Source organism: Eucalyptus grandis, chromosome 11 (assembly GCF_016545825.1).
Source record: "Eucalyptus grandis isolate ANBG69807.140 chromosome 11, ASM1654582v1, whole genome shotgun sequence".
In the NCBI taxonomy this organism is placed as follows: Eukaryota; Viridiplantae; Streptophyta; class Magnoliopsida; order Myrtales; family Myrtaceae; genus Eucalyptus; species Eucalyptus grandis.
This window is the reverse complement of record NC_052622.1, coordinates 22,647,011-22,666,516: the sequence shown is the minus strand read 5'-3', so window position 1 is coordinate 22,666,516 and position 19,506 is coordinate 22,647,011. Positions and strand designations below refer to the sequence as shown.

The 19,506-nt window shown below is 37.4% G+C and overlaps 1 protein-coding gene and 1 pseudogene across 3 annotated transcripts; both read left to right on the top strand.

Moving 5' to 3' along the window:
- LOC104428828 overlaps positions 1-19,506 on the top strand; it is an 83,628-nt pseudogene that overhangs the window by 22,084 nt on the left and 42,038 nt on the right.
- On the top strand, positions 983-15,678 carry LOC104425612 (RRP12-like protein). 3 transcript variants are annotated; one of them, XR_005547745.1, is made up of 16 exons: positions 983-1,632; positions 1,874-2,417; positions 3,930-4,178; positions 5,367-5,458; positions 6,518-6,728; positions 7,661-7,842; positions 7,952-8,176; positions 10,315-10,499; positions 11,023-11,116; positions 11,218-11,274; positions 12,704-12,805; positions 12,882-12,995; positions 14,165-14,326; positions 14,403-14,609; positions 14,646-14,752; positions 14,868-15,010. XR_005547745.1 is itself a non-coding variant. In XM_039304871.1 (16 exons), the coding sequence occupies exons 1-16, from the start codon at positions 1,042-1,044 to the stop codon at positions 15,159-15,161; spliced, it is 3,333 nt and encodes a 1,110-aa protein (XP_039160805.1). In that variant the 5' UTR covers positions 990-1,041; the 3' UTR covers positions 15,162-15,678. The 3 variants fall into 3 exon arrangements, 2 of the variants coding, with proteins under 2 accessions (XP_039160806.1, XP_039160805.1); XM_039304871.1 differs by having other exon boundaries at positions 990-1,632; positions 14,403-14,531; positions 14,651-14,752; positions 14,868-15,678; XM_039304872.1 differs by lacking the exons at positions 10,315-10,499; positions 11,023-11,116 and having other exon boundaries at positions 989-1,632; positions 14,403-14,531; positions 14,651-14,752; positions 14,868-15,678.

Sequence of the window (19,506 nt, the reverse complement as noted above, 5' to 3'; positions counted from 1 at the left end):
TCGGTTTAGGGTTTCGGCAATTTCCTTTTCTTTACTCTTTAAAAGAAGAGGATAGTTATATATATATAAAGAACATATCGTCCAAGCAATTTGATTCCTGTATGGATCAGGGTTTGATTATTCCTATTCCAAAAATTTGGAATTGAGAATAACCAAAACTAGCCGATCCGGTACGGTCCCATGCATACTCCTATTAAAAAGCCATGCTTTGTTTCCTCCAAAAAGAATCTTGTGATGTCATTTCTTATCACAATAATAAGCCATCTTCATATGTTCATTTTACTAGTTTGTTTTTCATATCACTAGAATTCCTTTCGAGAATACTTTAGCATACCTAGGATGAAATTGAAAACGGAAAACTTCCCCTTGAAATCTTAACACCTTTTAATTATAAAAAAAAAGAAAATAATAATGATTGAAAGGAAAAGATCATAAGTACAACTTTTGCTCCATAAATTTGATTTACCCCCAAATTACATCTATTGTGATTAAATACCTTCAACTTTTTTTTATGTCATCGAAAACCCTAAATTTGTCCACTTTACAACACAAATACCTCAATTTTTTTTTTGTATCATGAAAAAATTCCAAATTTTTACATGTGTAACATATGTATATATGTTTTTTTTTTTTATTTCAGTTTCATCCATAATATATTTGTTATATTAAAATATAATTTCGGGGTTTTTTGTGACATAAGAAAAAGTTGAGGTATATATGTCATGAAAAAATGAATTTAGAATCTTTAGTGATACAAAAAAGATTCGGAATATTTGGGTTACAATGTGCATAATTTGAGATTTTTTGTGAGATTAACCCTTTGTATTTTCTTGAAAGTTGAGTTACATGATAGGAATTAGGGACAAGGCAAACCTAATCAATGTAATCAAAAAATGTTCTTTGCGAAGCAATATAGATCAAATGCAAGAAAATAACGACCCCCTGAGTTTTAGTTATCGTAAAAATATGAAAAAACATGGATTAAGCATCAAAGGCGAATTTCTTACCCCGAAACATTCCACAGCCGGGAGAAGCCACCGCATGGCGGCGATCGAAGCATCCGCCGCCGCCATGAAGCCACAGAAGCACAGACAACGGAAACAGGAAGAGCGACCCTCGTTGCTTCAACAGGATCAACAGATGGAGCACGACCACGCCGACGAACCGCTGCGAGACGGCGCCGACGTCTGCCAACAGCTCATGGACCGCTACGCCAAATCCTCCGCCCCTCAGCACCGCCACCTCCTCGCCACCGCCGCCGCCATGCGCGCCATCCTCGACGCCGAGTCCCTCCCCCTCACGCCCGCCTCTTACTTCGGCGCCGCCATGTCCGCCGTCGAGACCACGTCCTCGTTGCAGGCCCTGGACTCCACGGAGGTCGCGGCGCTCATGTCGTTCCTCGTGATCGTCCTGCCCGCGGTGCCGCCGCAGGGGATCGCGCCCGCGAGGGCGAGGGAGGCGGCGGAGGTGTTGGCGGAGGTGAGGGAGGAGGAGAAGCTGGCCGTGTCCAGCGTGAGGTCCGCGGTGAAGTGTTTGGGGGTTTTGCTTGGGTTTTGCGACTTGGAGGATTGGGATTCGGTGAAATTCGGGTTGAAGACGCTTTTGAAGTTCTCCCTGGCCAAGCGTCCTAAGGTATATTGTCGCAAATCATGCATTGCTGTATCCAGTTCTGCTCTTTTAAGCTCTTTGGGATTTTTTTTTTTTTTTTGTTAGACTTTGCGACATGTAATTGTCACCTTTTTTAGGTCAGTATTCTTCCCCTTATGGCCTTGTTGATCGTAATTGGGCTTTGAAAGGTGGAAATGTGTTCCTATTCTTTTGCATATCGTAAGAAATGAGTAGCAATTGAAGATATGTTTTGTTGTTTTCTCAGGTTCGGCGATGTGCACAAGAATGTCTTGAAAAGGTTTTTAAATGCTTTAAGTCCTCTAGTGTTGTTAGGAAAGCAAGCAAGCTGGTACTGTCTTCTTTTGAAAGTTGCATTTCTTCAGCAGATTGGTCAAGGACTACAAGTCCTGAGGATGGATCTACAGATGATAAACTGTTGAAATCCGAGAATATAGGATTCTTACATATGCTTAATGTGCTGGTATCTGTTTGTCCGTATCTGTCTGCCAAAGTAAGCATTCAGATTCTTTCAGAATTAGACAAGCTTATGAGTCTCGGGTTCTCAGCGCTTACAACACTGATTCTTAAAATCATCGAGGCATTATTGGAAACTCTAGCAGTGGGAGATACTGTTCAAGAGATAGAAAATGTCATCACTTCTCTTGCTTCTTATGTTTCTTCAAAAGAGAACTCGGTGGACACTGTCATGACTGCTGCAAACTTGTTAAGAGTTGCTCTGAATAAATTCCACACTGGAGGATCAAGCTTGTGGATTAAGAACCTTCCTGTAGTTTGGGAGTCTCTAGCAGGTATGCTTCTTAACTTTCTTGGGGCAGGAGGTGCTTCGACTGCTTTGTTTTGGTAGTTTCTTAGCTAATTTTGCGATCTTGGTTCTACAATCATGTCATGTTTTCCCATACTTCTCTACATTTCAAATCAGCCCAAAATGCTCCTACTCTTTGCCTTACATGGTGAGTTTGGAAAAGAATGGAATAAGGGACAATTCAAATATCTTAATCTTCTCTTGATTCTGTTTTTGCTGATTTTAATAAGTAGGGTTCATGCTCTAATCATTTCTTGAATTACTATTCCTGTCGTTATTTTGAGCAGATTTCTCAATTAAAAGACTTTTTTTTTTTCGTGAAAATTACTGTCCTGTATCCTATGGTGGATTCCTTTGTTGGTGAGAATTTCCTTGTCACATTTTGTGTTAACTTCAACAGGTGCCTTTAGTAACTTTTCGATTCCTAGGACCAATTTATGTTTAGAAATAGTTTTTTCCATTTCTATTCCCGAGAACAAAGAAATAGATTTCTTTTACTTATTGATTCTGTTCCAAATCTATTCCCTGGCCACTTTTCTATTCCTAATAGAAAAATTAATTGACGTTATCAAATGGATTTCTATCCTGTTTCTGCTCCAGGGAGCAAAAGAATAGAAAAATATAAAAATAGGATGGTAATTAAACAGGCCCTAAATTTCCAACATTGGCGGTATCAATCTTTATCATTGATTGACTTTGTCGATTGCAGCTTTACCTTTTGTGGTGTAAAGTGGTGCGTGGAAGGAGGTGCATCATTTTTAAATTGTGTATCTTGCTTGTCACTATACTCTACAAAGTTATTCAAATGTCATTGATGTTTTGGAATTATGACAACACACTTGGAAGAATTGTAAAGGGCAGTAGTTAATGGCCATGATGCAAATTGAAGTTCGATGGTTGAACAGACAATGCAGCAAAGTCAAACCATCTGTATGTTAATCAAAAGATGTTCTCCCTTTAGTTTAATCTATGGCACCTTGTTCATTGATTAACTTTCCTAAATATAGTCAAACCTAAATCGCATATATATATATTTTTTACTTTTTGTTTTCTCTGCTGTCAACATTTTTCATAATTTTGCTCTTGTTATTTTTTAAATCATTACTGCAATCTTTTTTGTCTTGGTGGAATGGAGGAGTTATGATAGAAACAAAATCTTATGTATGGTGTTACGAAGGAGTTATGATAGAAAAAATAGTGGCTCAAATGGGTATCATCCCTCTTACAAGAAATTTCATGCAACTGCAGTACATCAAAGAGTCTAGACATCAATTTTGAGATGGTGGAAGTATGGGATTATCCCTTGACTGATAAACAAATGAACCTCTACCACTCGGGAGCCTAGGTCGATGTACTTGGAAGCTTACTTTCAAGGACTCTACTTTTATCTTTTGTTAATTTTAGTTACTGGAAATGAGATTGTGGATGGTTCACTTGATCTTTTGATATTGTTAATCCCGGTGTTTGCTTTCTGATGCACTTGGTTATACTAATTTAGGACTTCTTGTTGGTGAGGCTGATGCTGCATCGCAGGCCTCGAGTATTTTGAAGGACTTGATTAATGAACAAGTAAATGAAGAGACTTTCCATATGGAGAGCCAACCAAGTGATGACGTAAGTGAGGAGAGTCTGGAAACAATTGCAATAAGGAGAATATGTATTGCTTTGGAAAGTGCCCTCAGTGCCCATGGCGAAACTCCAAATCAGCATGCACTTTCCGTAATCTCTCTTTTGTACCTCAAACTTGGTATGCATACATCTTGATTTCTTGTATGCTATAGAAGATCTTCATTTCTTGCCATTCGTCAATTGCAAATACATGTATTAACCCTTTGCTTTGTCATGAAATAACTCAAGCTCAATATATTTAATGTTCTTTGTTTCTTGTGATTTGTATGATTGGCATGATTAAGTTCTACCAGACATTGATCAAGGACTACTATATGTCCATTTCTGAATTCGATTATGAAAGAAATGGCTTATACTTGCGTCTGAACCCATATTAATTCTCTATGTTTCTCCATCTTGACTTCTTGGCAACTACTTTCTGCAGTTCTTACTTTCAATTTTATTTGTTGTGGGCTTGCTGATAATGTTCAACATTGTAGAGGCTTACGAGCTCTGCTGTGGCTGTATTTTTGGTTTGTTTTTCAACGACTAAATAAGCTGGAAGGCATTCTTCCTCTTTCATTAGGACTTCATATTTATTTCACATTAACAGAAAAGAAATGTCAAACTTTAGCAAAGAAATATATATTAGTGCCATACCTTGCTATAAATTACGCAGAACTGGACTTCTACTTGAATTGAGTTTTGACCTTTGCATGAGGTTTACAGTTTCAACTTCTCAAAAGTACTTTGTCTTGCATGTTGGAAGTCAAACAGGATATGATCAGCAATTTTGATGATTTTTCACTGTAAAAGTTCTAAAGTCCTGGGTGTTGCTATTTGATCTTCATAAGGTGTCAGTTTGAACTTGACTTTAGTGATTAAGCTGCAATTTTTTTTTGGGAGAGTTTTCCTGTACAGACATGTTACAAATTATTTAAAGTTTAGACTTAGAATGTCCTGAATCATGAGTACTGGATTTACTGTGGATTTTGCCCATTTCTTTCATCAGTCTGTTCTTTTGAACTAGCTAGGTGTACATACCTCCTTCATTTTCCTATTCCTTGAAAAAGAAGATTGTTTTCTCTTGGAAGTTCATTTGAATTATGGAATGGCATTTTTTTTTTTTTTTAATGCCACATTGGTTGTGGGTAACAGTGTTTTTCTCTGTTAGTATAGAATGACGTGTGAGATTGTTCAGGATTTATTTCACATGCACTATTCTTAAAGTGTATAAAGACTATTTTTTCTCATTTGATTATCTTTGTTAATATGACCACAAACTGATTTCCACAGTCCTCTCCTCTCATCTCTAAATGTTGTGTAGGAAAAACTTCTTACATCTATATGAGGAGTATCCTGCTCAAACTTGTTCACTTAATGACCTCAGCTGAAAGGGGCCCATCTATCACAGGCCATGTACGTATTTGTATGCTTCAGAAATTTATTGGCATGAGAAATGTCATTGGTGTGAAAGCTGTTATTTCTGTAGGATCATCTTTAGCTTCTTTTTAAGTTCGTGCAGTGTGCAAGTTTGCGTTACAGTATTCTTGTCATATTCTGGTAAAGAGCATCTGAAAATGTCCATTATCATCTGTAGTTAAGAGTGTGATGGCCCAATTTGCCTCTGGTTCAGCTCTCTACATGGCATGTCAGTGCAGTGGTGTTCCTTCTGTCATTAAAATTGCTGCTGAAATTATGAGTATGTTATGAATGGATAAGGTTCTTGAATAAAGTCACTGTATTGCTCTTTGAAGCAACAAAAGTACTTAATTATGTGATGTTGTTTTCATTCATAGCGAGGCTGGTTACTCATGGAAGAAGGCAATATGTTTTGTCCTTGTTTTTTGTCAATGTTCTTATGGAAGTGGAAATGCGACTTGAAAACATGCATGTCGATGTAGATGCATTTATTGTCATTATCGATGAATTGAGCTTTTTTTTTGGTTCTTGATATCTTTTGGTACTTGGGTTTGCACCTCCTTGCTGCCTTGTTATTGATTTAATTTCATGTATAAAGGAAAAAGAGAATGATGTAAAGGGAATTGATTTGTCTTGATCTCGAAATTGATTTTCAAGAGAATGATGTAAAGGCTATTACTTGATCTTGCTCTCCAAAATTTGATTTTTCAAGTCATCTTTGCTTCATATGTTTATCCTGTTGAAGTGTGCAAAGAAGAAGATGGGGTTCATAGCAAACTCCAAATCGGCTTGTCGTCATGAATTTTGTTAGAGTTAGATTGAATTGTTGATTGGAGCATTAACAGCAGGTTATTTTTTTACTTACATATAAGGATTAACAAAAGCTTCTTTTACTAAATTGGGTAGATGACAAGTTAACAGAGCTTTGAGCATAGTACTTTGCCATTATCTGATGAAACAAATAATTGACTGTCTAGCTTTATAAAACAATACTTGTGTAGTTTGAAGATTGTTTGAATGGTAACTCATCAATGTTTAATTTACTGTGATTCACAGCTTCAGAGATGTATTGGTTCTGCTGTAATTGCTATGGGCCCAGAAAAGATGCTTTCTGTTGTGCCTATTTCACTGCATCCTGACAATTTTAGTTCTAGTAATGTTTGGTTGGTGCCCATTCTAAGAGATTATGTGGTTGGTTCATCACTTGAGTATTACATGGATTATATTGTGCCCCTCGCAAAATCTTTCAAGCGTGCTAGTTCTGGAGGTATGTCATCATTCTACATGACTTTTGTTTCCGTGATTTTCATTTTTCAGATATCATATTTGACGTCATAATAAGTGTGGAGATCCTTGGCTGTTTGGCACAGATTCACCACTGGTTGTGCATAACTTATGAGTTATCAATTAAAAGCAACCTAGAATCTCCATCTTTAAATCCGTATTCAGATTCAAATCAGTTTAAGCAGGGTAAAAGTCCTGCTTTTTGCAAAGGCACCACTAAATGTTCTTTGACAGGAGACACATTTTATAAGGAATAAGTGCACAAAGTTCCGTGCGTTTAACCAAAACTCAATACAAAAACTTTTTTGTCCATCATAAACTCCTCGCAATAGATCATCATCACGTGAGATCATTTTTGCATGTTCACAAGCTATGCTAGAAGGAGCTTTAGTCTTCAATAAGAGTCTCCATAGACTTATCAAGCTGGGTAATTCAACCTGCTTGTAAGCTGTGCTGAAAGCTTGTCTGAAACATTATAACAGAACTGTCAACTTCTTGATTTTTTTTTTTATTATTATATATGTTGATCCCATTTGATAGGTACCATCCCAAAGCGTTGACCTCTCCTTACTTGGCTTATGATACCCATTGAATTATGCATATAAATATTTTCTTATCGCAATTGTTCATCTCAAGGTATGTTTTTTTGCATTCTGTAGATATTTGATAGGAGGGACAGGTCTGGGGAGCAAAATATTGTTGTTTATGCAATTTTATTCTTCATCTGCCTCTGTGACATTAACTTTTCCTTCCTTGATGCATATTTTTTAGTGTGAGCTTTGGTTGAATGCCGATTGTTCATGTATGTAGTGGAGTCCTTAATCAGCATTACTTGATTTGAGTTTTGTTCAGTTCATCATTAACATTTTAGTGACATCGGGGATTTGATTGTGCTTCTGTTTATCTTTTCTCCAGTTAAGAAATCAGTACTTGGTAAGGAGCTGCTGGGTCATGCTCATGACCTTTGGAAACTGTTACCAGCCTTTTGCCGGGGTTCAAGTGATACAGACAAACAGTTTAGACGTTTGGCAGTATTATTGACTGATTTTCTTAAAAAATATTCTTTTATGCATGAAAGTGTGGCTCTTGCTTTAAAGGTGATCTTCTTGCCACATTGGTGACATTTGGCTCACACTTGTTCTTTAGCTGGGAAGAGGTTGTTATACCATTTTCATATCTCCTGATAGTACTGTTCTAATTCTGCAGATCCTTGTGAATCAGAATACAAGTGTACTCAGCTCTAGAGTAGTTAAAGATTTAGACACCTGTAATGTGCAAGCATCCGGATTAGAATTGCAAACTCTACCGATTTACTCAAAGAAAACTGCAAGCAGAAATATCAAGGCTTTAAGTTCATGCTCTACTGAGTTGCTTCAACTTTTATTGGACTTATTTGTCGATTCCATTCCTGCGACAAGGTCATACTTGAAGGTTCTCCCTCAATCACTAAAGTCTTTTTTGGCTCTATACTAAATTTCTTACTAGTTATTGCACAATTGTTTTCTCCTCTCCCCTTTCATATTCATAATTTTCCACTTACTTTGGTTGTCTGAACTTTTTCTCCAATTTTTTAGGCATATGCCTCATCTCAAAGATGCTAATAGGACTCATGTGCACTATAAGATAATAATAGGATACTAATACTCTATGATAATCCAAGCTCCATCTCCCTCCTCAGTCCTGTCCAGATTGAAAATAGTATAACTAGTAGGAGCTCTTTCTGTCAATGTTAATTGCTGGAAGAAGTAGAGAGGAATTCGAAGGTTTCTGTTTAGTATGAGGCAGTTGACATGCTAAATTTGATTGTTGGGTTGGTCAGATTCAGACCTGCCTAATCTCCTTCCTAGTGAGGCCGCATCATTCTTATAAGTGCTGCAGAAAGTATTGTGGAGACAGTTCACGTAGATGGGGTTGGCTACATGGACATATATTAGGTCATTATGTGCTATTTGATATCCTATGGAAGCTTAAAACATTTTGGGATTCTAGCTAGAAGTTTCTGTCGTGTTTTTAGACCTCCCTCCAGCCCTTTTGACTTGTAAATTTTCCTTAAGTACAATTAATACTTCTGATTGCATCATTCAAGGCACTTTTTGAATTGCACGCACTAGTGGTTGCCATTGGGAGGAGCAGGCCAGGAATTTTGTTCCCATTCCCTGCCCTATGGGAAAAATATTGTTCCATCCCTGCTTTGCATGAGAGAATAGTTCCCAAGTGTGCCCCACCAGACAACAGCAGCTTTTAAAAAATCAGAAAATTAAGAGAAAAACCTTCACTGTCGGAATAGTTATATACTTTTGACTCCCTAGAATGAAGTGTGAATTCAAGATGCAGTGATCCTAAAATTATACAACTTACTTGGAATCCTCTACTCGGCATGATTGTCTTTCCTTTTCTCATGCCATTGACAATATCGAATCTTCAGATGAAAAATTATGTATATGGAGAAAAGCATTAGGTGGAGAATCGGCTGAGTAGGTTTGAAATAATGCAACATTCCATGACTGTTGAAAGTAAGTTTGGTTGGTATAAAGAGGTTAATGCAACTTTTTTTGGCATGATAAATTAGGGTGATTCTATAGGACATGTGGTCCTGTCACTTCAGGAAGCTATAGTTGAACTGATTTGAGAAAATATAATTTTGACTATCAATTTAAGATTCAACTTGAACTTTTTCATGTCCTTTTCTTTTAAATTTGTAAAATATTATAAGCAAGTTGAAATTTGTGTTAACATGCACAAAAACAAGTTCATATCATTAAAATTTGGATTAGATAATATTATTTTACTTGATTAGTTATTTTTCTATATTTGTTGGTTGTAATTTTATATTTTATATTTTAATGTAAAATGGTGAAGGAAAATAATGGTATTGCTTTTATGTTAGATAAGTTTTGTGGCGCCGGATCTTGTGTAGATTTACCAAAAAACATATGTTAGAAGCATGATAGCCATGCATAAGCTAGAATTTTTATGGTTTTTTATTATATTCTTACTGACAACAAATTATTCTTTAGAAATGGACCAAAAAAAAAAAAAAAAAAAAAAAGGTCAAAGTTATGTGAGGTTGGGTTGGCATTGAAACAATGGATTGCGTACTTGTTATTAGAAAACCTCAAAGGAAAAGTTAAAAAGAATTAAAGCTATGAGAAGTGAAGTGGCATCAATGTTGTGTACCAAGTGTCTACCCTCCCTGAACTCACCATGGAACACCAAAATACTTTGAAGTACTAGATTCGGTCAGATAGATTAGGTTGGTCATTGTGGAAGGGATCGTCATGCATGTGAGTTATAGAACTTTGTGGATGCTTTGTTAATTGGATCAAACTTCTGGGCGCTATAAAGAGTTCAATAATTTTGCAAATGAATTTTTCGAAAGAGAGGATTGAGTCCTGTGGATTGCATTGAATTAGCAAAAGGAAGCTGTATTGAGTAGCCGTCTTAAAGAACTTTAACTCTGAGATATATATTCAGTCAATGCTCACGGATTACCTTTTACTTTTCCCATTGCTTAGTAATTGACATACATAATATGAGTTAGATTATCATGCTCAGTTTTGATTTCTCAGGATCCTATTGGTTGCTTAGCTTCTATCACGGATTCTTCTGCAACCAGAGAAATTTTTGTGTCATTTCTCAAAAGATTTGGCATTCTAAATAAGAGAGATGAGTTCGAGAGGGGAAGAGATGAAATGGATGCATCAACGGACAAAGAACCAGGAAATGAGCATGCCATTGATGTAAATGCTAAAAGGTAATGGAGAGAGAATGCTTGTGGATAGAATTGTTAGCAAGCTATATTAATGATTAAAATGAAAGATTCATATATGTTCACATACGCATATACACTTGACTGCTGATGATACACTTGATAAAGGGGGAGTCCTTTAGGTCACATTTGACAATTCATTGTAACAGATGTCTGATTATCGACAGACCAACTCTATTTGTGAGCATCCAGAACTTTTTTCTACTGTTAGCAATGCCAGAGATTACTAGGTTGCGTCCGTATGCATAGATTCTATATTCTGCTAGCAGAATTTTGAGCTACCATGTTATGGAAATTGGGCACTGCTGTTTCCTCTTCTTGATGACATTTTGTCATCTGTCATGTTCTATGCAAGTACAGTAACATCATGAGGATGCATCCAATAATAAATCCGCTCCTGTCATGTTCTATGCAAGTACGAAGAAAAGAAAGAACACCCTCACACCCCTTCATACAGAGTGATGAATCCACTCCCGTTATAGTACTAAGAGAATGCAGTTTCACCCAGGTGCTTGTTACTGGAGATATCCTCGTTTCTTATGGAAGGAGCACAGAAGGATCTCATTGATTTGGTGTTTAGCTTTGTTAAAGACACTTTTCAGGTGTGCATTGACTTTAAGAATAGTAGCTTTGTTTTCTTGATTTAATGGATGAGTTTAGTGATTTCTATAGCCTAAATCATTCATGAATTTTCTTCCACAAGGAAAGCAATGACCATGGCCATGCTGAAGCCTATAATGCTTTGAGCAAAATTTTGGAGGTATGTTTGTGTGGTATCTCCATTCAAGATATATTCTTACTGGAAGTGATTGCTTTTCTGTCAGTTCTATTATGCAGGTGCATCCCTAGTTTTGTTCATCTCAATATTCGCAGTTGATTGATTTACTAATTGGCCTAAGGACTCCATCTGATATTGCAACTCTGAGAAGCCGCTTTGCCTGTTTCCATGTTCTGATAGTTCATGCATTAAAGGTCAGAATGTTTCTTGTGGCAATGCAGTACTTGTTTTCTTTTGTATGTTTGGTGTCTACTATTCTTGTGAAAAAAGTGCAGAATTTTATGTCCTTCATTTTTAGTGTATATATCACGTTTTGACGTAAATAGAAGCCATTTCTTGTTCTTTTCGTAAACTGAATATGAGCTATGTCCTGGGCTGGTTGTCTTGGAATAAGAGTGCAATGAGCCTTTAAGAAATGTCTTAATCCTGTGTTGTGAAAACAGCTCAAGATTAGTCCCACTGAAAAGCAAAGTATACAACATTTATTCAAGAAGAAATTGCATTTCTTCTTCATAATAAATTTCTCCTCGTGTTTCATTGTTTTATATTCTTGATGTGCTAGAACAGTTATTTTAGCAGTTCTTTGAGTTTGGCTTTTGTTCTATTTCTGTTGCCTAGATTGTATGCTGCAGGTGAGCAGCTATATCACAATCCTTAAATTAAATACTATTCCATTTTTTGTTCTGGCCCCACAATATATTCGCATGGCCTCCTACTTGGGCAATTCCCTCCATCTCGAAGGAATTTCTTAAAATGTTTCATGGATCTCCTTCAGTTGAAGTTTGCCTTTGGAAATTTGACATTAAGACTTGATCTAAGAGCAGGCCTTTCCCTTCCTAGAGGAAATTCGAATTTCACCCTCACAGCAGGTGTAACGTCTGTATAATGTGCCTGTATTTGTGAATATGAAGACTCTTGAACTTTTTTCACTTTTCCAAACTCCTAAATGTATGGATGGCTAACAGCTTCTTGTACAGAGCTAAGCATGGAGTATTTCATCACCCTTTTGTTTTTTATTGAACTTTGTGGAAATTAAAAAAATTAAAACTGATTATATAAGTGGTATTTTGCTTAAAGAACCTAACAGATCAGTTTTCGCCAATCTCACAATTTTTTAAATTTCTAATAACCTGATCCTACTATCATCATTCACCCATCTTCCCTTAATTCGTTAAAATAATATTGAATGTCATGAATGGCTTTTCCGCTTTTAAGGCCAAAAACTTCTTTTTTCTTTTGGGTCTGTGTCTCAACATGGAAGGAATCATATATGTACTTCTTGCAAACGGATTCTTAAGTTTTTGGTTATGGTGTATTTGCAATTGTAGCTCAAAATTAAGTAATATAAGCACCTCTATTGTTGATGTCATATGCTGTTCTATTTGACATGTCAAGTTGATTCTTCATGCAGATAAACTCTGTGGAGGAGCAGCAGGAGGAGGAGGAGGAGGAGGAGAAAGAAGATTCAAAAGCTTTTTTCATCCTCAATGAGATTATACTTGTCTTAAAGGATGTAAGAACCTCCTTTACAGTGTGGGGGTGATGATCTACTTTCAGCACTAATCACTGTTGTGACATGAAATTTGCAGGCTAAGGAGGAATCTAGGAAGGAAGCTTATGATGTTCTCATCAACATAAGTTCCAGCTTGAGAAGCATTTCGCCTGTTAGTTCAGTTGCACCTTGTCAGAAACTGATTAACATGGTACGGTATTCCTCATTATGGGACATATTTGTGTAGCTTTGGTGGAAATTACTGCTTATATTTTAAGACATGTTTGATACTACATACATTCTAGAACATCAGGAACATGCAAGGAAAACAAAAATAGAACTTTAAAAGAATGGGTACATGAGGCATAGGCAGTTGAAAGTAACAACAATGGAAGAGGTTGAAGCAGATCCTTCTATCTTGTCTGACGTACGTATTTTACAATGGTAGATCCTATGTAAGTTGTCATCTGGAGGGGCTTTCGTGTTGTAAATAATTGGTTTCTGCTCTGCCTCACGTAACATCCATAGATGGGGGAAAAGTTGAAGGAGAATGTAGTTTATTTAAATTCCTCTTCTTTGGCCATGTTGTTGTTCCTGCAAAATTGGGAAACAGTGGACTGAAGTCCTCATGGTCTTGTGTATACTGCTTCCTGGTATTGGTTAAAATCTTTATAAGTATGTGCATTGTATTTGAAGATTGTAAGCCTGGTATGGCTACGAATTGATTCAGAGGCCTTAAAACATATTTCTCTTCTAAAAGAATAAAGCTAATTTCATGGCTGCAGTATGGTTGAGTCACGGCATATTCCTTCATTTATTCATGTCTAGCTGCTTCTGCCAAGGGATTAGGCTTTGCAGTTGCAGCCAGAGGAGAAGATGATTAATGCCCTCTAACCAGTAGAAAAACGAAGAACCGAAATACAAGTGGCAAAATTTAAAATCATGTGGTCTGTATCTTGTGGATGCCTTGTTGGCCCCTAAGCCTATTCAATCGAAATTTTGCATTTGTTTCATCCGATGAAAAATTGAGAAATTTTAAGAAGCCAAATTGGTTAATCAAGGGGTAGTGGAGTCCCTTTCTCATGTGTTATTATTAAAGCTTGGGTTCCTCGTGTAAATGGTTGCCCAAAGAAGTTTTATATGCACTGCACAGATGAACACTTTAAGTGTCTTGTGAACATCGGGGAATTTTATTTGCTTACAGGACTTTCTGTCAGATGATCGGGAGAGCATACTTATGTAGAAATTGTCTAACCTAATCTGCAATTTTCCTTTCTGCTTGTAGTTCTTAACAGTGATTTATTACTGGACAATTGCAATTCTCGGGATTGTAATTTTATTCAAGTAATAGTGTTTTGATTCTAAATAACGTGCTTTCAGATAGTGGGCTATCTTTCTGGTTCATCACCTCAAATTACAAGTGGAGCTGTTTCTGCATTGTCCGTACTAGTTTACAAGGATACAGATATCTGTCTATCAATTCCTGATCTTATTCCTTCTGTTCTTTCTCTGCTACAAAGCAAAGCGGTGGAAGTGATAAAAGTGAGTATACCATTACCAAAGTAGATTCTTGCCCCAATTGGCATGGCTTGAGAGTTACTTCGTACACATTTTGCAGGCTGTTCTAGGTTTTGTGAAAGTAGTAGTGTCTTGCTTACGAAATGAAGACCTTCAGAGTTTACTTTCAGACATTGTTGATGGTGTTATTTCATGGTCATCTGTCTCCAGGCATCACTTCAGATCAAAGGCATGTGAAATTTACTGGGAGTTTGCTGAGTTTTTTTGTGATAATTCCATGCACACATCCTTCCAAGGGCCTCTTTTTTGCTATCTTGTAATGAATGTCCATTATCACTGTATATGCAGGTCACAGTCATTCTTGAGATAATGACTAGGAAGTGTGGTTTTGCTGCTGTTCAGCTTGTTACCCCAGAAAAGTACAAGGGTTTTCTTAAGACAGTTATGGAGGTAATGAATTCAACAACGCTTGGATGTGTATCCTACAGAAATATTATTTAGCAGTGCATGATTTCTGGAGGTCGTAATATTGTTTTGTAAAATGATCGCATGTTTGACCTTTTAGAATCGGCGAAACAAAACCTCAAATGAAGGCAGGATAGAGAACAAGGAAGCTTCCGCAAATCAGAAAGATGTCAGGGGACGAGGATACAAAAGGAGATTGAAGAACAAAGATGGCTCCCCCCACTCAGGAGAATATGAAACTTCTCTTACTGCTGATGGCAGATTAGAAGGTTCTAAAAAGAATGGTGATTTGGCTGCAGGGAAATTTTCTAAGATTCAATCCAACAATCTGGAAAGAAAAGGAAGAGGACCTTTCACAAACTTAAAAGCGGGGAAAAGAGAAAGATGGAACTAAAAGGTAGCATGAGCATGGAAACCTCAATGAGAAATCATAAAGCATCCAGAGCACGCAATGGCAATAATGCTGTGCGGAAAAAACAGAAGAAATAAGTAGGAAGGATGAGGATACCGGTTTTTCTTGCAAAGCATCTTAAAGTTATGATGATTTTGTTTATCCTGGGCGCCTCAAAAGTTGGGCATTCGAGGACAAGTACACTTTCTTGGCTTTTACATATTTGGCCCTTTCGGTTTTGGGGGAAAAGAGAGATCTGAATATTCCACCTGGGTCTGCTTCACAGCCATGGATTAGATTTGGAGGTCATGGGTATGATAAGCTCGGTGTCCAAATGTTTGGTGCGCCAAAAGGGGACAGAGAGGCTGTTCAAAGACAGTTTACACTTTACCTCCCATTTTTTTTTTTTATCTTTTTGTAAATGAGTGCAAGCTATATCTGACTCTTGTACAACCCTTGAATTGCTTAATCTTTATTTTCAATATAAGTTGTAACTCATTGCGTGACATATGTTTTGCTTGTAATCAATGTACTTTATTATCCACTACACCGAATCTTGCAGTAGCTTGTAAGAGAGAGAGAGAGAGAGAGAGAGGGGGCACTAAATGGGCCGTCTGTCCAATGCCGTATGTCCAAATTTTGTGCTTTGTAAGAGGTTTATAATCTACATTAATTACAAAGAGGAAGTGGTGGACCTCAGGCCGAGAATTAGGTCTAAATTTTGTCACGTTACGTATACCAATATCAAATTAGTCATAACATTGAAGTGAAAAAGGTGAATTGCATTTAGAACTTGCGACAACTGGAGACATATGCATCATTTACATAACCATGGTGCATTAGTTGCCGATAAAGTAAGTATGTTCTGGAAACATAAGGGATGCTAGCTGCTATTTGGCACCAAAATCATTTGTCAAGACACCCTGAGTAACACTTGTGACGACAACCATAACTGGGGGGCTATTCTCTTCTTGTACCTAAGCACTAACAAGAGCAGTACTTTGTAAACAAACAGTTGAAACAGAAGCACAGCTACATCCCACCACTTGGAATGATCCAGTGATATGCCAAAAGTTGTTTTGAGGATCATCTCGCCTTTCAGTTTGGTTCTCCTGGCTCTGCTGAATCAAACTCAAGACCGGTCATGACATTCTTGTATTGACCCTGCAAGGCATGTGAATGATTTGTATGAGTGACTTGTAATTCATGAGATATTTGGGAGAACTCGAAGTCACTGATCCAAATCATATGCTTGTATTGTTGACTGCCATGGCTAGTCGCAGAACTACTTCTGAGAAGCCTTGATTATCTGAAGCTCTAGCTTGAGTAAAGAGACGGAGTGAAACATGTGGTGAAGCCTGGTGGTGTTTTGATCAATCTATGAAAGAGACTGATAACAGAATTTTCATAGTATTACATTATTACATTGGTTAACCTAACCTCTAGCATATGGAAGAGTGGGTCAACAATCCGAAAAGGAAGAAGGGAGTGGCGGGATTGTCTGACCATTCAACCCATTTCTTCACATCAAAATAAAAGGCATCTTACTTAATTTCTGTTGTTTTGAGATTTCCTTCTCATAAATGTACCTCAGGCGGAAGATGAGAATTTTAACTTCAATGAGTTTAAATATGCAATGCAAGCAGTAGCGCATGCTCCTGGTTTTGTTTTACTAGGCAGACGATATTATTGAAACTGAAGATAAATGTCTTCCATGTCATGGCTCTATGCATAACTATGTTGATAAATTTTCAAGCTTGATTTCGGAAAAATAGCTAATCACTATATACTAACTACCTCAACTGCCCACTTGGCAAAACTGATGTAGGACATGGGGTACCGCCAAAAGAACTTGGGAAGATCAGCAAGAAGTCTAAAGATCTGTGATGCCATCATCATTAGAACCTGAATCCACAAAAATTAGCTATGAACGACAACGTAATTTATAAGGATTACAGGAAGGGAAGTTTAAGAGAGAAAATTTGCTTACGTTGACACTAATTCCAGTTACTACAGCCATCGAGGCGTTGGGGACAAATGAGTTCACAACCATCATGCAACTCTCAATAATGGTGGTGCAGCAGAAGAAGTTAATGCAGAAATAACCATAGTGAGAGAATCCTGGATGAAGCTTCACCATGTAGAATATCGTTGTTCCTGAAAGCAGAGAATTCACCACTGAGAAAGGGAGCGAAGAAAGGAAATTTGCAAGCACAAACAGGGTCTCGCCATAATGCCCATTGAGTCTCTCAGCATAAAATACCTGAGATAGACAAGAAAAGGATGTCATACGCTGCCGAGATTTCTCCTTTTTTATGTAATTAATGTATATTCTTGCTTTGATGATGAGATCGATCCCATATGAATAATCTTAAGCATCCCTTGAAAAAACTTAGTTGATTTAGCTTTAATCTCTCCAATTGATTGTGCAATACTCACATTCCTCTGTGACTATGAGTTGGAGTAGGCCATCAACTAAAAGTTCTTTAGTTAGATTTGTGTTATTTACAGCGTCTTAGGCTTCAACATGCAACTTCACACCTATCATGGTGGAGCTTGTCTGTCCTGCAGAGGAAACTTAGTTCTAGTCCTAGCAACAAATCATTCTAATATCACCTCAAGTATGAAGATACTGCTGATATATAATAGCTGAAAATCGATCAGCCTTGATGCTTTGCTATACCTTCAGTTCTTCATTGAAGAAAGGGACACCACCACAAGACAAACATACCATGAGGCCGAAGAGGAATGAAACAAACTTTCCTCTGTTGATAATTGCCCCATTGTCGTATCCGATGTCAAAATATAGAGTTCCAGCACTTATTGATGATAAAATGTAGAGCATGATCCTCAACCAGGAGTATCCAATGTCCCTATACATGTTGATGAAGGACCGATGAGTCAAAACCCTGAGCTGCTTCCACTTGCTGGAATTAGTATTCTTATTCAACTGGCAGACCTGATAATCCTTCAGCATTCAACAGAAGAGATTCAGTTTTGAAAACATCAGTTCTGGAAAATGCTACTTCAATATAGATGTAACTCCATTAGTTTCAAAAATCACAGTTGGAGACATTGTTCATTAACTATGGTAAGCAGGAAAGACAGGAAAAATGACTGCATAAGCATTATCTTGATTTTTATTTCTTCTGAGTTGGAGTGCTTACAGTAGCTGCAATTTCTTGCATTTTTTTCCTAACTTTGCATGAATACTTTGAGGATTTGTAACTTTGGATGAGTGTGGCTTTAATCTCTGCTGTTTTCATGTTCATTGAAAAACCAGATGATGCTGGAGTTTGCTGCAAGATAAAATAGCAAGCCCTGATAATTATATTCGGAAGTCACTTTACATATCACAAGAACTGATGCAGAGTATAGAAGTGCTCGATTTAAAACTCAACATAGTTTCTATGAGAAAGCAATAGTAGCAGTTACAGAATCGAAGTCCAAGCTAATGCACCGCAGAAAGTGATCAGCGGGATTTCTCCTCCTCGGACAAGCAAATCCAGCATCTGCAAAGAACTGCACCAGGACTTAAAATTACATTATCTTGCTTCTGCACAGCCAAAATGTCTGAGTAAGAATGAAGTGTTGACTCTTTATTACCTCAATGGCCATTTTGGCTTCTCCTAGAAACACAGTTTCTCCACTCGACAGAAGGAGTAAATCATCAAAAAGATCGAAAACTTCACTGCTGGGCTGGTGGATTGAGCAAATAACTATTCTTTCTTCATCTGCAATATTTCTTAGAGCTCTTGCCACGAAAAAAGCCGACGCACTGTCTAAGCCTGTGGTAGGCTCATCAAGGAGCAAGATCAGCGGGTCTGTCACCATTTCAAGACTGATGCTGAGTCTTTTCTGTTCTCCACTGCTTATGCCCCTCAAGTGCCAGTTACCAATCTTGTTCTCTGCGCAGTCTCCAAGTCCCATCTCCTTTATGTTTGCTTCTACCACCTCGTCGATCTCGGCTTTTGTCATTTCGGAAGAAAGCCTCAGATGAGCTGTGTAAGCTATTGTCTCTTTGACAGTGAGAGTACCCAAGAAAAGATTTTCTTGGGTCACATAGGACTGAAAAAATGCCAAAATGAGAAGATTTAAGTAGGGGTGAGTAGTCCCGATTCCACTTGAAATCTAGAACCTACCCATTAAAATAGGTTCCCCATTTTTTTAAACATAAAACTCGTCTTGTATACCGTGGAACCTGTAACTTGTCTTGTCATAGGTTCTAAGATTGGTTTTATGGTCTAACATGTTCTTTTTCGTTTCTTTTTTTTTTTTTTTTCTTTTGGCAGTTTTAGTGAAGCAAAATGATAGTGAATGCAAAAGCAAAAATGACAGTTTTTCATTT

Coding starts and splice junctions, on each gene's coding strand:
- LOC104425612 (XM_039304871.1), top strand. CDS start 1,042: ATGGCGGCGATCGAAGCATCCGCCGCCGCCATGAAGCCACAGAAGCAC. Junction 4,179..5,366: donor TCTTTTGTACCTCAAACTTG/GTATGCATACAT, acceptor AATGTTGTGTAG/GAAAAACTTCTTACATCTAT. Junction 8,177..10,314: donor CGACAAGGTCATACTTGAAG/GTTCTCCCTCAA, acceptor TTGATTTCTCAG/GATCCTATTGGTTGCTTAGC.